We start from the raw sequence: 17,587 nt of genomic DNA on the forward strand, positions 1-17,587 counted from the left end.
GCGGCAAAGCGCTGTTTCAAACTCACCGTTACAGCATTGCTCCGAGTCGGGACGGTCACTTCATTGCAGAGACCACATGACGTCGTATTTTATGATTTGTTAATTAAGCTACGTCAAGGAATGCTTAATTTCTGCCAGCGTAGAGGCATCGAAGAGAACACATGAATGCAACAGCACATACAGTATTGGTGCTGTAAATAGGTTTTATTTTAAAATTTGGTGTTATTTACAAACTAAAAAATAATGAGGTTTGCAATTAATTGTTATCTTAACAGTGAATATTATATTTTACATTTAACACGAAACTGTTTTTCATCCGAGCCTAGGCTCTTGCACTACAGAGGAGTCAGGACTCCGGAGTGAATCCCTGAATCGTATCGTATAATTCGTATTAGCAACAGTTGCGATGTTGATGTCCCGAGTTGTGGTTGTGCGCCGCTCCTGCCCATCGTCATCACTCGGCGCGTGGACACTCATTCGTGTTCGAAGTGCAGAGATTGAAGAATTTAAATACTTTTACTTTTTTAAGTATTTTCCAGCAAGCTCATTTGTTGGACTGTGTTTTAAACAAATAAAAAAGTGCAAAAACTGAAGTAAATACTAAGAGTATGTCAGTGGATTATTGAAGTCAAAGCAGGATATACCTGGATATTAGTGATTCAGACATTTTCTCCCTCTTAGTTGTTTGCCTAATTAAGTAAAAAGGACAGTTTATAACTTATATGAACGTGAACAGTTAAAGAGCAATTGAAGGATTAAAAAACAAGGAATCCTAAAAATTTATCTTTTCCATTTACTTTATTTATTTGTCCCGATTAATGCCAAATTTTATTCCGTATGTCAGAAGCCACAAAATAGGCCCGCTAGGCTATATAGCTACATTTATTTGTTTTAATTCAAACACACAATTGCCGTCATAATCTAACATGTTATTCAGTCACTAAAAATTTTACACTGTTTACGTGTTAAAAAATCATATTGTTATACAATAGCTCACTTATGTGAGAAGCTCAAAAGTTCCAGCGCAGTCATAGTTTCTGTAACAAACATTGATGAAAAATTCGTCGTGATGTTGACGCTCACAATGCAACGATTGCTGCTGCTTCTCGGTGGCGTCGCGGCCGCGACAGCAGGCGAGTGATATTCGTGCTCCCTTGTTCTATTTCATGAGCATTCTTGCTAAATTTTCTCTTACCAAATTCTTATTCTAAATATTTGACTTGAATTTGTTTATTTAGAAATTACTTAACAAAATGATTAACCTACGTCTACCCATGGTTGAATTAATGCGTCTACCTACGTGTTTCAACATTAGTTGCCTGAATTTCTGAAATTTGAATAATTAGCTCTATGACCGAACGACTACTCGCCGAACTTGCACCTACTTTAACGAGTTCATGACATGGAGGCAACGCTTTGTCCATGCCAAGTAAGACTCTTCGCAAAGCTTTTAATCCGCAATGGCGTGCAGAGACAACGTCGACGTGGTTACTGTGTGCCTTCTTTATATCAAATCCTTGAAACGACATTCACCAATTTCACTGGCATAGAAATCAAACCTCATTGAAGTATAATAACTTTTATATATGAGTAACATGACGTAAAGTTGGCAAATTCACACAGTTAACCCTAATATTGCAGAGCCTGCTTGTTGCATAAATTCCCCTCAGGGGGGACTTCTGACGTGTGTCTGTGCGCGTCAAAAGTCCTATGGGATTTCGCGTTCCTTGGGGATTGTTACTGAGCGCCCCACCGCTGAGCTCGCGGTGTCTGACTGCAGGTCTCAGTTGTGGGGTTAAGTTATTATGTAGGTAGGATTCCTTACATTTCCCTTCTCTGTCTCTCTCGTGCGGGCGGCCGACGTCCCGTGTAAGCGACCTCTTGTTCGAGTAATGATATCTCCAATTATCACCGAAATTATTTTCTCAAAACGGGCTCTATCTATTTTAATACTTGAGTTCCTGCAACTTCAAGGGTTTGCAGACCACTAGAAAGACTAACTTTGTCGCGGCCTTTATTTCACTAGAGCTCAAATCGTCTTTTTGAAATAAGTTTTGTGTCCGGGAAATAACTTTCGAGCGTCGTAAATCTAACACTCCTCGAAATATCCAGACTGCCAGGCAACTTTTCAGGCTTCAGCCGAGCAAAGTACGAGAGGCGCGACAATTATTTTAACAAACTCTCTGGACAATTTAGTTCTTTTAATGAAGCACAACTTTTATTGTGAATATTTTGTTTTAATAAAAGGTAAATGTTGCTCACCAAACGAAAGTTATTAGGGCATCTGGGGGTGTATTGCGAACAACCTCCTGGAGCTTAACATCAAAAATCTTTTGTCGAGATGATTGACGTAGTTATTGAACAGAAATAAGAAATATATAACTCAGTACTCACTGCAGTGAGTAACAGAGAGCGCATTTTCTCGTCGACGAAAACGTGGTCACCGACGGACGGACGGACGGACAGAGAGACGGACGGACGGACAGAGAGACGGACGGATATGACGAGCACAATAGCGCCTTTTTCACATAAATGAGAAAATGCGCTAAAAACGCAACCATGCGTTCTTCTGTGTTATTTGTGGTCAAAAAACGCAACCAAAAATAACACAGAAGAACGCATGTTTTTAAATTGACTACTAATTAGATTTTGTGTATAATATTACTCGTAAATTGGCATCACTTGAATAAGCGTAAAGTTAAAAGTTTCATTTTCGATAAAGATCTGAAATCATTTAATGACCTTCCACCTATTAATTTGCCCCCTAAATACAGATAATAAGACCAAACAACGACGTCTTTGTGCGGGCGTCGTCGAACCCAGCATGCAGTAACGAAGGCGAAGCCGTACTTAGTCACAAAGTTTGCGGCAGACTCCGTGGTCAGAACTTGGTATGAATGTCGAGCAGACCAAACTTTTCAATGTTTGCGGGGCTACAAAGCAGGCTCAAGTGGAGGGAGGTTTGAGTATTAAAAAACCCTAAGTTCTGCCGAACTAAGCACATATGCTCGGTAATTGCCTCAAGGCAGATTATAATAATGAGTTTAGTGCCGTTTGTGTGCTACTTAGGCGTGTAATATTGAAGTCTTTCACTGAGAAGATGTGGTTTTAGATTCTCGGTAAAGTATGTTAGATACGCTATTGTAAAGATTGGATACCCCCATTTTTATCAAATATTGTACTGTAAAATAGGTTAATTGGGTGTATGACCGTTCAAGTTAGGCTGACCATGGCTGAACTGTATATATTCTTCTAAAGTTCTAACTCTTTCGAAATGCCTTGGCGATTCCTTTTCTCACGCCTACACCCGATATCACTGAGGCTGATTTAACGGCAGACTAAGTCATCTGATTTGCGAGCAACAATTCAAGTCATGAGCAGGCCAGGCATGTCATTGAGGCCTGGCATTGCACGGCATGTTTATTTTAGACGTCCGTGTGCCGGATTTTATGCTGCTTTGCAACGGTTTACGCCGGGGTACGCGTGTTTAGAGCCCCACTCCAGCAGTGAAATAACTCGCTGCACTTTTGCTGCCTCGCTTGCGATGACTTGTAATCAAATAAAACCAAAGCTAAAATGCGAAGGTGCTCGAGCCAAGTTCCCTATCGTATTCTACTTAATGTTATGTAGCGACATAATGGAGTAAAAAGCTTTAAGCAGCCTCGTTCAGCGACGCAGACTGCCGCCGGAAGCCGTATTCTCTTAACGATGCTGTGGCGTGGTGACGGTTTTGGAGTTTTCAACAGGACTGGATATTAAATTTAGATAATTTATTCTTCCTCGTCATTCTAATGTCCTCATTTTAGATGGCAGATTTAATTAAAAACGTAGTTTTGTGATAAGAATGACTGCTGACGACATCTTCTGCTCTTTTACTGGATTCCTGCCGTATGACTGTCGAATTATTAGTGTTCTGAAACTACAACAAGGTAAGATGGCCGTTACCTAGTTGATTAATCTACTTTAACGTTTTTAGTTTTGGATAATAATGCCGTGTCACTATCCGTGTTTATGAAGAAGATTGGTTATACGAGAATTATTCTATTTTAATGTCAATTTTAATTTGTAAATTTCCTTCTTGGACCACGAAGATTATGCCAGGCTAACTCTGAATTGTGGTAGTCCCATGTTTGGCAGTCTTCTGTCTGAGTTGCGTTGGGCCCGTAGGGCGTTTCTATAGTTTAGGTACTCAATACGAAGGCAAGTCTGCAGTCTACTAGTAGAAATTAATCGCAATATTGTATGTCATGCCTAGTTGACTGGAGACTGACTGGCCTCCACAAAAATTTAAAGTTTTCTTGAGTTGAGTGCTTCAGAGGAACTGTTCATTACGACAGCAATGAGATTCGAGCCTAAAAATACGAAAAAAAAAGAAATGTAATTGAAAGTACAATTTATCAGTTAGATGTATACAAGATATAATTTAAATATTGTTCCAGTAATTTTTCACGAGTCAAATCATTTTATCTATACAAATGTCTATTTTAGGATCTTTAACCAATAAAATACTTTTCTGTAGTGCAATATTCAATGGCGATCGAAATTGTCAAGGGTTAGAAACGGTTTTCAGGTATGAGGGTATAAGACAATGAGGTCTTCAGGTATAGCATCCCTGGCAGCTCCAGAGGAAACAAATGACTAAGCAACACAGTCTGTGCGATGAACAGTGCGAAATGCGTTAATGCTCTTTTTCGCTCGGTCTATCTTTACGCCGTTGTTTCTTTGCTACGCAGTCTTGGTTTCGTTTAAACATACGTTGAAGAGTAGCTTTGACGCATGTTTAGTCGATTTGCTTTACTAATGCTATAATAATTTATTTAAACTCTTCATATGCTAAGATACTGCGGTGAATTCCTTAAAATTCAATAATGAATTCCTGGGACTCCGTACCATAAGCCTTGCAATCTCATTTTCTCGCTACAATCTAGAAAATGTCGCCGGAGCTCTCAACTACTAGATGACAAGAATAAGACAAGATGAGAGAGGGAAATACGTTAACCGATTAATCGGCTGCGCCCGTCGATACATTTTAACTCATCGCGAGTCATGCTTGCACCTGATAGTCGTGCCCACCCGTCTTCAGCAGGTTTGTTCAACCCTAAAACTGTCGTGCAAGTCGACTGACTAAACGTCATCACGCTGTCAAACTTGCCATGCCATGCAAGACTGACGATAATTCAGGACGTGTAGACGCCACTTAAGTTAAGACTAGGTAGACTTAGACGCCTGGGATAGATTATTAGTACCTACTCATTCGATCTCGTCTTCTCTCGGTATCCCGATGTTGTTATACGCCATTCGTTACTTAAATGAGTATTCCGGTTTGCATCATTTGTTTGTTACTTATACTTCAAAAATTTTACCTTCAGTTATAATGCAATTTATATTTAATATCGCATCCAGACTGAAACGTAACTTGTTATCCAATTGGGAAGCTTTTTACTGATTATTCGATCTTTGGATGGGCGTGGCACAGGAACCATTCAGAACTTACGTGAGACTACCCGATTTCGGATGCCGATTCATCATATTCCTTTAAGGATGCATCAGTTTAAAATTGCTATAACACATATATATTAGTGTTATATAGAATATGACCCGTCAAAAATCCAATGTATATATCGTCAAACTGAATTTTTGCGCCAAGCGCCTTTTCGCCATCTACTATCGTTTCCGTTTCCTCTTCTTTCTGGCCACAATGAGCCACCTCATGATCTTTTTCCATTTCCTAGTGGCAACACCATCACCACCACGTGTTGGCGTTGAAGAATACGCCATCATCGCCATGTGTGGCTTGTCGCCGAATCTTTTAATGTTCTTGACTAGTTTCCTCTTTCCTGGAGATCTAAAAACTGGACTTTCGGCCATCAGATGTGTCCAAGTGCTGACGGTGAAGCAAAGTAGCCGCTGAACAATCAGATGACAGAGGTGGTAGAAACTTCTTGTAGAATTAAGCTTCTTTTTTAGCTTAATCTAGTGTGTTCACAATCCCGTTTATACTCGGAGCGTCAACGATGCCAGCAGCGAGTCTATCCCACATCTCTTGAGAGGAAATGTCACATTGATGATCTTCACCGATCTTTTCATTTTATAATGTTGCCCCTCAATTAATCTACCAACAACTGTTGGAGGAAGTTGTTTAAAAGCTCCTAAAAACCTAGTAATTGTTGAGTACCTCATTGATTTTCTCGTGTAACTTACATCTACATTTAGACAGCGAAATTACTATGCGTCAGCATGTAGCTATGAACGTCTCTTCTGTACAAGCTCGGTATCATTCTGTAGGTCATAATTAATGTATTAATAAACTTGGAAAATGTAGAGCATATACAATTTATTTCATATCTTGAAAGAAATTTAGAATAAAGGCTCCTAGCCAAAGTGTTCAGCAGATTGGATTAATGTACCAGATGTAACAGAGCTCTGGGAATGCTAAATGGTTTCGTGCCTTCGTTTATTAATATAATTTAGTTCAATGCATTATGTGTGTGTCAGTTGCCATGAAAATAACTTATAACATTGATAAAGCAGCATTGCTATACATCATTGTTCATCGCTAGGGTTAAGAATTTTCGTAGCGCGGAGAGCTTACGATTTTGGGCTAAAAATGTTGTGTGTATGCTGACTTGAAGCTCATCTCAGGGGATAGTTGGATGTTTTGATTGCAGGGCAGTATGTGGATGACTCTGCGATGGGAAGCCTGCCAATACCAGGAATGTTTTCGTGTTCCGTTACTGACTGATGAACCTCAGACCGCACACGTCCTATAATGCGTCCATGTCTAGCTCATCAATACGTGCCAAGATCTTGCGTAGCTCGATCATGTGTAGCTCAAAAAGCGGAAAATGGAAAATATTACTCGGCCAGTTTAAGTTTTTATATTGAATGTATTTATCAAAATTGAGCATACCGTATACGGTTTATTTAGAAGTCGACAAGAACTGAGTACCAACAATTTGGTCACCCAGGATATCGATCACATTAAGCTTGATAACTTATCTTGTTGCACGCATTTCGGGTCTTTGTCCAGCAATAAGGGCGGCTCTAATGGTTTTTATTTTATTGCATTTCATCGTCAGAAATGCTATTGGAAGCCGCTATTGCTCAAGATATGATCATAAAGATTCTCATTTTCGCCTCATTTGAAGTGAACGTTAAAGGTGAGGTTCCAGGGTATTCGGTAGTCAGGTTAAACTAGTCTCCTTTAAACTCCATTACATAACTATATAAATATTATTCGTATCAAAAGAACTATTAACGATAGTTGTCGGCAGTATACAAGGGTATATAAATAATGCGTCATCAAGAGTTTCCCTAACTCTTTTTGAGTTTCTCGTGTAGACGTACCAGTGCCGGACCGTCTAATAAACCTTACGAGCATTTCTTGGCGTTTTACGCATTGGCATTCATTGCAGACCTCCTAATTCGAAGAAACTTTCTGGGTTTTACTCCGTGAGTCCTCAGCTGGACCAACGATGGGCGAGGTACGGAGCCGGACCAGCGGTGGGCGAGGCACGGAGCCGGACCAGCGGTGGGCGAGGCACTGAGCCGGACCAGCGGTGGGCGAGGCACAGAGCCGGGCCAACATTTTAATATCATGAATAATGATCTCATTCTCAAGAAACGATTTTCAGAAAACAAAAAAATTGCGCTAATGTTAATATTGGCTAAACAAATTACAAAACAAACATGACTGGGCAGGGTGGCCCAGTGGTTACAGTTCAGAGTACCGTACCAGGATTGGAGCAGAGAGGCGAAGTGCCGGACCGTCTAATAAACCTTACGAGCATTTCTTGGCGTTTTACGCATTGGCATTCATTGCAGACCTCCTAATTCGAAGAAACTTTCTCGGTTTTACTCCGTGAGTCCTCAGCTGGACCAACGATGGGCGAGGCTCGGAGCCGGTCCAGCGGTGGGCGAGGCACTGAGCCGGACCAGCGGTGGGCCAGGCACAGAGCCGGACCAGCGGAGGGGCGAGGCACAGAGCCGGACCAAAGGTGGGCGAGGCACGGAGCTGGACCAAAGGTGGGTGAGGCACAGAGCCGGACCAGCGGTGGGCGAGGCACAGAGCCGGACCAGCGGTGGGCGAGGCACAGAGCCGGATCAGCGGTGGGCGAGGCACGGAGCCGGACCAGCGGTGGGCGAGGCACTGAGCCGGACCAGCGGTGGGCGAGGCACAGAGCCGGACCAGAAGCGGTGGGCGAGGCACGGAGCCTGACTAGCAGGGGCGAGGCACAGAGCCGGGCCAACATTTTAATATCATGAATGATGATCTCATTCCCAAGAAACGATTTTTAGAAAACAAAAAAAGTAATGCGCTAATGTTATTATTGGCTAAACAAATTACAAAACAAAAATGACTGGGCAGGGTGGCCCAGTGGTTACAGTTCAGAGTACCAAGATTGACGCACTAGAGGCGCGGGTTCGATCCCAGCTCTGTGCGACAGTTTCTGGTCAGAATCGGCAAGGAGGCGGTTAAGCACAGCAGAATTGTAGCAGTGAGTTGCGCGTTCGAGACCGCAAAATGCTGTGAATGTTCTGCGATGTTAAGACTCGACGACAGGCCTACGGCCTAATAAACGCTGAAACCGCTATTATTATTATTATTATTTTTATTATTATTATTGAGTGGTCTCGTGTGTGAATTAAGTAGCTATATAGATCGTTCCTCACATCTATGGCGTGAAGTAGAAACATAATGTGAATTTTTATATGTCAATCTTGAAACATAATGCGATTTTTACTCGTATCAGTTAATTCGAGAATAATTAACGTGCAGGGGAAAAATTTAGCGCTGATGCGGGGAAAGTCTGCTCAGTCATTAGGACTGCATATGGGAGAAGCGGAGGATGAGAATTCAATTCGTCTCAGAATGAATGCGGAGGAAAATTACAGTAAGTTAAGGATATGAGGCTGCAAGTTACCGGCCCGGCATGGAGAAATTACTGGCCCACCTGGGGAGCACCAGCCCTGCGAAAAATCCCAAGCGTTGTATGCTTAGCCGCTGCTTGGCTCGTGAGTGGCCGGTATAAGGCAGGTGTATGACCGTTTCTTGATTTGCATTTGGGCAGTAAAAAAATGTGGCTGGATTGAGCGAGACAAAAATGACGTATAAATATAATATAAAACGCTCAACATCGACCGATGCAAAACAGTTTTCAATTTGTGTCATACAAATCCATACGTCTCACTCGGCGTCAAAAGCATCTGCGGGAAAAATCGTCTAAAGCAGCTTCAACATCAACGTACATTCTAATCTTTGCGGAATAGGTTATGGCAATCTTCGCCTGGTCACTTCTCGCACAAAATGGTTGGTTATGGCGGCATAGTCACTACCTGCAATTCTATCACTTCGAAAACACTTTCATGCTTTAGTGGCACATTGAGATATTTATTGTCATTGTGGGACTCGGTTTATTATTGTGTATCACTTGTTGGACTCTATTGTATAGGATGAAGAGAAAGAACAATGGCGTGCTTCTATGCCACATTGAAATACTTTTTCCTGTCATAGTGGGACTCCGTTCATTAATTATTACAAAATGACTGTCCTACTCCGATGCCCGGAGTGGAAGCTGTCTAGCTGTTCATCTCTGGTCATGAAAGCATTCAGTTCATACTCATTTGCTATATATAGGACAGTACACCGTCTGTTCATCAAAAAGGTCTTCTTCTTCTTTTCAAGGTGTCCACGTTGGGTGGACTGAAAGCCACAGGACAGCCACAAGGGTGACCGTTGGGCCTGAGAGCTTATGTTAATCAAAAAGGTCATAAACACCAGTCACTACTATGTAATACTAAATAGGTACACCGTCTATGCATCTTTCTGCCATAGAAATGCGAACTCTTAACGCCTATTCCGTCTCTCCATACCTCAAGCTGGTGCAGGACGCCGTTCACTATACACAGTTTTATTTACGATCGTGTAATGCAGGCACATGTTTCCCCAGAGAGTTAGCCTCATGCACGTTGACCCGATGCTGCCATCATTATTCCGTCCGCCTGAATAACGGCGCAAAAAAAACTCCTCTCAGTGACATTCTTAGCATCCATCTCCAGTCATGTTCAATGGAGTAAGACAAGAAGAGAAATTCACAACATACTTAATTTAACAAAATACCTAATGACAAGTAAGTGTTTGTGTGCCATGTAGAAGGCACTCGCGTACTACAGGTCTTATCCCAATTTTTAGCTGATTGCTGCTTCTGTATCCCAACGTAGAATAAACGCAAAAAATTCGCTAACTTCTGTCTCTCTACACCGGCGGCTTTCTTATTTTTCATCAGCACCAGCGTTTCTTGATAAGGAAGAGGTAGGAAACATTTCGCGTTTTACATCGTGGAAGCGTATTTAAATATGTAAGATTAATTCTCAGGATTTATAGTGAACTTCATGGAAGTGTTTTTAATTAAGATTTGATGATCAGCCTTCTGTTATTTTGATTTTGAAAACGTGGTTGTACCGATTCCTATGATTTTCATTGACCAAACTATTGACGACTCTAATTTATGAAAAATCCTACCCACTAGATTGTATATTGCCATGAGAAAAAGCTTAAATTTTCTGTGAAGAGGAAAACATCGGAGTTATCCTCGCTGCCTGGAAATCATGATAGGTGTTGGATGTTGTAAAAACAAGCTATCGCGTATAAATATTTCATTTCGTGTGTCATTGACCGAGCTGCATTAAGTAATTAATATTTCCTATCGGTAAGGCAGCAAAGTAGGCCAGAAAGTAAATAGGCCGTTCTGTAGCTTCGACCCATTGCCATCTAAGAAACTTGAAAAATTATGAATAAAGATGGCTGCTGCATGTGGCCTCTACCTCTGTTCAAACGGTGACTGCTTCACGAGCTATCAGTATATAGCTGCTTTGGAAACGCCTTGCTGTGTACGGCACGTTATTCCATTTTCATCAGTTATGAAACTAATTTTCAACAACTTCAACTCGATCCAAATGTGCGTATTGGGATGCGATCTTATTTCTTCATCACTCGAAGAGTGCTTCGCTTCTTGTCAGCTTTGCTGGCTTTATCGTTGCTAAAACTTCGTCACAAGCAGTGTCAGAATGCGAAGGCAGGGAGCGCTTTTCACCAAATCTGCGTCTGAACATTAACGTCTGTCAAACTGTGTGGAAAGAAGAGATAAGCACCAGCCATGCAGAGAAAGACGCTCGCTCGGGGGTGAATCTAACGACAGCGGGAAGAACAGCAGTGTAAGATAAGGGGACTCGCAATGACGTATCGCTGTTGGGGTGCCACGTGTGTGATGGAGCGGATTGTACAGGGCCTACAATAAATATGGATATCAAGGCTTGATTCCTGAGATCAGCACGAAAAAATGTTGTGGTATGAGGGATGATATTGGCAGTCAATATTTAGCAGAACACGGAGCGTGAGATGTCTCGGAATGCGCGCTAATCGAGTTGCATCATCAGTTCAACGTGGAGGATAAGACAGCCTCGGCAGACAGACAGACTGCTTACGACGAATGAACTCGAATTGTGCATTTGTGCTAGAGGTGAGACCAGAAACTGCATCGCTTCTCGAACAAAACGAATTGGCCGAGTTCGAACTAAGAAACGTAACGCTTTTCACGCGTGCCAGTAACGCATCTCTCGCGTGCTAAGTAACGTATATATCTCTCGCGTGCAAAGTAACGCATCTCTCGCGTGCTAGGTGTTACCAAAGATCTTGGTAAAACTTTTCCCCGTGTGTAGCTTAGTAACGCTCCAGGAAAATATCGACGAGCGCGACGGAAGATAAGAAATGAATCGCTGTAGCATGCTGAAGTTTGTTGCAAACTCGAAGTGTTGATAATTTAGTCAATATATATTGACGGCATAAACTTATGATCAAATGTATTATATATAAACAATTAAATGCATGTAGAAATTAATACTTATTTATTGTGAATTATTTAATCCTCAAAATGCAAATTGTAGTAATTAGTTTTAACCTTAAAATCTTTTTCTCAACACTCACGCCTATATACCAGAAATTGAACGGCTAATATTAAAGTCAACTAAATTGTTCCTGGAGATTGCCGGAAGAAAGTCGAGTGCCAGAAGGGGTATAGCATGGTTGAATTAATAACATGATCATGAAACATGAAGCTGAGTTATATACGAAAAACCGTCATTTTCTCGCAAAAATCCTGTTTACATGTAAAAATTATATAGTAAAATCTACTTTTAGGAAGCAAGTCATATATCGAAATGTTCATCGGCATTAGCTGCATGCGCCTGTGAAGTTTAAACTAGCCCGGGTCTTCTTTATGGGTATCTCGTAAAGACCTGCGCTTTTTTGTATGATGTTTTCCAGTTGGTGTGCAATGAACCTTGCTCATATTTAGCCTTGCCGCGCTGAATTATGCAGTTAAGAATTGCATAATTCAGCGCTGAATTCATATTTCTGGAAGATTAAATATTCAGCACAGCGAAAATTTGTTCGTGGAACCAAGGAGAACTTTTTCAGACGATTATACTGCAATTTGGTGAGCTTTCTTATTTCAGTTTGGAATGAGCATTAAGCAGCCTGGTAACAAATGTAGGCTTTGGCTTTACGTAATATCTGCAGTAAAATCTCTCTTGCTTCTAATTATTGTAGCCGTACACAAGCTATTGTTCGATACTCTGATAACTCATCGATATATTGTTCTTTTGGTAGATCAAGATTTGTTATCTTGTGCGTTAGTTCTGACAAGGGCGTTAGCGCGTCACTCCACTTGCGCTGCTCAGCTCAAATCTGACAGCCCAAGTCCCAATAAACATTTCTGACGAATTTTTTCCGCCGATGCGACCGTGAAGAAGAGAAGCGCCCAAGTGTGGAAACTTCAATGGACTTCATATTGATTTCCTTTGAGTTGCCGTCGACAGGATTTGGCGTTCAGCCAAACTCTGTGACCCAAGATTTTGATTTCAACGAAGATTCGTTTGCATGATCCATAATTTGAGTATTTACTCCGCGGCAAGCGTCAGTGTTCAAGTCATTGCAGTGAACGGAATGATTTTGGCGGCGAAGGTACAGTGAAGGAGCAAGTTTCCGACTGCTATTCCGCGAAGAGTTTGGAAAGTCCGCTCCAAAAAATGAATGCACGTTTTAATAGGCCAAAAATTTACCCTCCGCTATTCTTTAAACTTGTCTTGGCTTGTCTAAGGTTTTCAAGGATTTAAAACTTCCTCATCGTATGGATGGGTTTCTCCTCTTGAAAATTTTGTTCCAGCTCTCTGTTGAGAAACCTTTTTTATGGGTTCCTTCATCCCTGGAGTTGAAAATGTGAGAAATAATTCTCATGCAGGAATCACAATTTTACTTAGTCGTTGAAGAAAGAGCACAAGATGCACAATAAATGCGCCCAGAGGCCTCACAAGCCAAGCTAAATCATTGCATAAAAAAGTTAAATTTTGCTTCGTTTCCCCATACTCATGAGTCAGTTTACATGGCTTACTAAGTTAACTGAACGTAACTAATATAGTTGCTAAACATAACTAATGCAACAATAGGCTTTGTCCTCTTCACAGCTAGGGAGATTCTCTGCTGGCGCTGCAGACGGAGAATTATCCCATCAATTGTATGACTGCTGTACGTACTCAACTAAAAATTAATGACCTGCATTTTTCTACCTTAACATGTATTGGATGACGCGTTTGAAATTAATGTTGTACTTCACGACTACTCTCCGTCGCTCAACGCACCCCTACCCCGTCGTCAGCCGAAGAACAGGCATGTTTGTTCGCCTCTAATGTTTGCTGACTCAAACAACTTCCTCATTAGCAAGCAGCATCGCGCGTCCCCCTAAAACAAGAAGGGTCCGAAGAAGGCTGCCACTCGCGGCTTAGCCTCGCACGTACAACAACGTATGGCATGAGGCGTTCTCCAGGTTCCAGGCACGGCAATATTACTTTAATTTTCGGTATCCTTCGACTCGCGGAAGAAGATGTTTCGAAATGAAGCGTTTAAACAAACTGTGCGATAGCAATAAAAAATTTTTGCTTGTGTTAGGTGTTGGTGATAACGCTTCACTTCGCCTCGCTGGTTTTCTTCGTTGTATTTATGTTGTAAGGAATTCAATTCAATTACTGTTGTCTTCGTAATTCAGTTTAATCATGAACAACAATGATAAGTAATGCAATATTTCCAAAGCTGAAAGCGAACTCCAATTTTTCTGATGCACTAAACGGCCCAAGTTTGGTGAGACGTGGCTTATGAATTGGCCGGGGTTTATGAATTGTCCAGTAAAGTCACATATTAGTGTCAGTTTGATCCTTTGTCGGCATCAAGGCGATATTTCGGATTTGGAGCAACCCCTTATTGGCACCGATCTTGATAAGATCAGAAAACTATCTAACTAAAGTTAACAATTTATGAAAATTAATCTACTCCGTGGCAAAGCCGTTCAGAAAAAGTTCCATGCATTAATATATTCAGCGATGGAGCTATTTGACGACGAAAACGGTTCCTTCTGCTGGCATTTCCATGTAGCCATAACTCGGGGCTTGATGACATACTCTTCGTCACCCACGTCCAGCTAACTTATATACATGAGACCCATTACGCAGCTGTGGTATAGATCCATTAGGACACATTAGGGTCCATTAGTTTTCAGTGACTCGGCTTCAAAAACGACATCTTCAGTCCGCAAAAATGCGTTCTGCGGAAAGTTTAAATTATGGGAAAAAATATTGGAATTCGTCTTGGAAAATGAATCGTGTTGAAACTATTGTGCGTTGCGAGTAATCACCGCGCGACAGAACACGAATTTCACGCCATGGAACCGATGCTCTGTGAAAATATTCGACTATTATGTTTATATTCTGTATGTCATTGACTTGATCAGAATCTACGTTTCTTTTCAAATTTACGCCTTGAAATTTTCCAATGTAATGAGCCGCCAAGATTTTTGAACGTTCATGTACGTTTTTTCATGCGATCATTTTGTGACTAATTGAGATTTAGGCATGGCTTCTGATGCAATTTAAATTGAATTAATGAGGATTTATTCAGCGATGAGTTGTAGGGTAATTAATATGGAAATATTCTCAAAATTTAGGTGCCTACTGTCAAGCATTAGGTTGTTAAAAAATTATTTGAGTTTTTAAACTATTATGTGAACTTAGATTTCAATTTTTATTCTTTAGCAATGTACTTTTACTGCTGTTTCCCCAGAGGCATTAGGCATGCTCTGAGAGCAGGTAAGTCAGAAAGCGTTGGAGAAAAAACCAACGAACCCAGGCCGGCCATCTCACTGCTCCAGACTTTCCAGACCAGAAACGAAGAAATGCCTGAACGGAAAAGAAAAGGCGTCACTAATCTGAGTCTTTTTCTCCTGGCCAACATGGGTCCTTAATTCTCGGTTGCGGAGTGCGATGACCATCGGGAGCATCGGACGGGCCAGGCCCAAGATCGAGTGAAAACAAACTGACTTCAACATTTAACTGGAAACTTTTCTCTTCACTGGGAAACCACTCGGCGGAATGAGGGCAGAGGTCCCTGGAATGTAAAGAAAATTAATATCTCTCGGTGGAAGTTGAGTTAGCGTCGATACGGGCTGGTATTTGGTTAAAATATCGTAATTTAAGCCTTGCAATATATGATTCAACTCTTACTAAAATAACTCGCTCGAATAAAGACTGAAAAAGCTACCTCTTCAGTTGAAAATTCGTATCAGCCAAATTGGCTCTTACAATCTGCGCATGGCAACGATCTGGACGCTGTTGGGGTAGTATTACTGAGAAGTATAGCCAAGTAATAAGTAGTAGAACTAAGTACGTACTAAGTCGCACAGCTTATCCTCCAGAGGGATGTTTTATGACGCAAGGCGCACGCCTTGCCAAAGGAAGCCCTCGACTGACCTAAAGTGAGGCCGAAAATGTTTGTTTAGCGAGTCTGAGTGTACGAACGACATACCCCGTAAACATGAATTTAAAAAAATCGATTATTAGGAGCTGCATGTTAATAACACTCAAACAGGATCTCTGTAAATAGAAGTTGAGAAGCCCCTGCTGTAAGTGGAGACAAATTCCAGCATTTTAACACTGTCGCACGATGTGCAAATCCGGACTTGGCGTAGCCACGACAAATTTGCGAGTCATCGCGAAGCTGTTAACGCATCCACAAACCCGCTGGCTTCCGCTTGGCCGAGCCTGCATTCTCAGATTGTCTTTTATTTATGGAAAGTCGTCGAGTTCGAGAGATTTTTTCAGCAGGAACTCGTAAAAGACGTCAACTGAGTGAGCACCCGGATTATTTCGTATTTCATCCGAACTGCGTCAGACGCTAAGATAGTGACGGCTTCGTTCCAGCTTCAAGGTATTTAAAAAACAATTATTTCAATATCTGTCGTTGATGGTGTATGATACAAGCGAACAATCGTGTTAGAACCACAGGCAACGGATCCAACTAACATTTATACAAGACTCGCATGTGACACCCGAGACACGTATATACATGTATGTGCATGACATGTGCGACACGCATGCACGTGTCACATGAGACTGGTACTTGACACGTGAGACTGGCACGTGAGACGTGGTGCCGGCAGACTTGATACAGTTTATCTCCTCTTAATAATGGGACTCGCGATGACTAACGTGGTGATAACAGAATTAGGCGTGCGTTTAATTTTATTGAACTGTCTTCAGAAATATTACTATTCTTATTTGCATCGTGTAAATAGATCGCTAAGAATAATGACGCAGTAAATAGTTGATGTACTCCTAATTCACGTCGCATGAACGGAAAATGTCGCTCGGCTGATGTAGTAATAGCCTCTTTGTCCTCCTGGGGGAAGACTCCTGACGCTCGTAATTATTGCGTCGTTAAGTTAATTCGTGGAAAATAATGACAGAGAGGAAGAACGCGATGATCAAACTTTTTATAATCTTCGTAAGAGAAAACTACGTGTAAAAACTACATGTTTATGCACATGGTATATATTTATAACATAGCAAATTACATGAATGTAGTATAGTTGAAGCTTTTTCATATGTTTGCTCTGCCGGCGACGCCAATTGGCTGCCATCAGTCAACAGTTAGCGAGAGGGTCGTCTCCAGTTCCCTCACGACAAAGCAAATACTCGCTCCCTTCCCTCACTTCTGCATCGTCGCAAATAACGCCACAAATTAATCTACAGAAATGTTCGTAGGTTTTGTTGCGCGTCATGTTTCAATTTGGCATCTTTCGCGCAGAACAAAGTGGCACGACAAATGCTCGAACAAAGGGCCGACACGCTGCACTCTGTGCAACTTTTGTGTCGTGCATTGAGACTCGAGATATTGAGCAGCGCTCCAGCGACGTCCGAAATTGGGTGCATTAAGCGACGATTAGCTCTTTGTGTTATCGAGTTAAGCGATGTTTCGATTAAAAGTCGAGCTGACATCTTACTCTCACTTCCATTTACGAAGCTCTTTCATAACAAAACCTCCGTCAGCTCTATACTGTTCATGAATCTTTAACACAGGCTGAGCATATCGTAATGACGACCTTCATGAGCTCAATATTTTTCTTTCATTGCATTTCATTCTCACTTTTCTACCCGTCAAACTTTAACAACCCAAGAATCAAGAACGTATAAATAATTACGAGAT

General features: G+C 41.5%; 1 protein-coding gene across 1 annotated transcript in view; it reads left to right on the forward strand.

The window, feature by feature from the left end:
* The first annotated feature begins 808 nt into the window (after window positions 1-808).
* The window catches only part of LOC108678703 (protein amalgam), a 32,698-nt gene continuing 15,919 nt past the window's right edge, over window positions 809-17,587 (forward strand). Inside the window, exon 1 of the mRNA XM_047880193.1 lies at window positions 809-1,133. Within this exon, the coding sequence (XP_047736149.1) occupies window positions 1,070-1,133 (64 nt within the window). The 5' untranslated portion in view covers window positions 809-1,069. The remainder of the gene's footprint in view (window positions 1,134-17,587) is intronic.

Source organism: Hyalella azteca, unplaced genomic scaffold (genome assembly GCF_000764305.2).
Source record: "Hyalella azteca isolate HAZT.00-mixed unplaced genomic scaffold, Hazt_2.0.2 contig502, whole genome shotgun sequence".
NCBI classification, from domain to species: Eukaryota; Metazoa; Arthropoda; class Malacostraca; order Amphipoda; family Hyalellidae; genus Hyalella; species Hyalella azteca.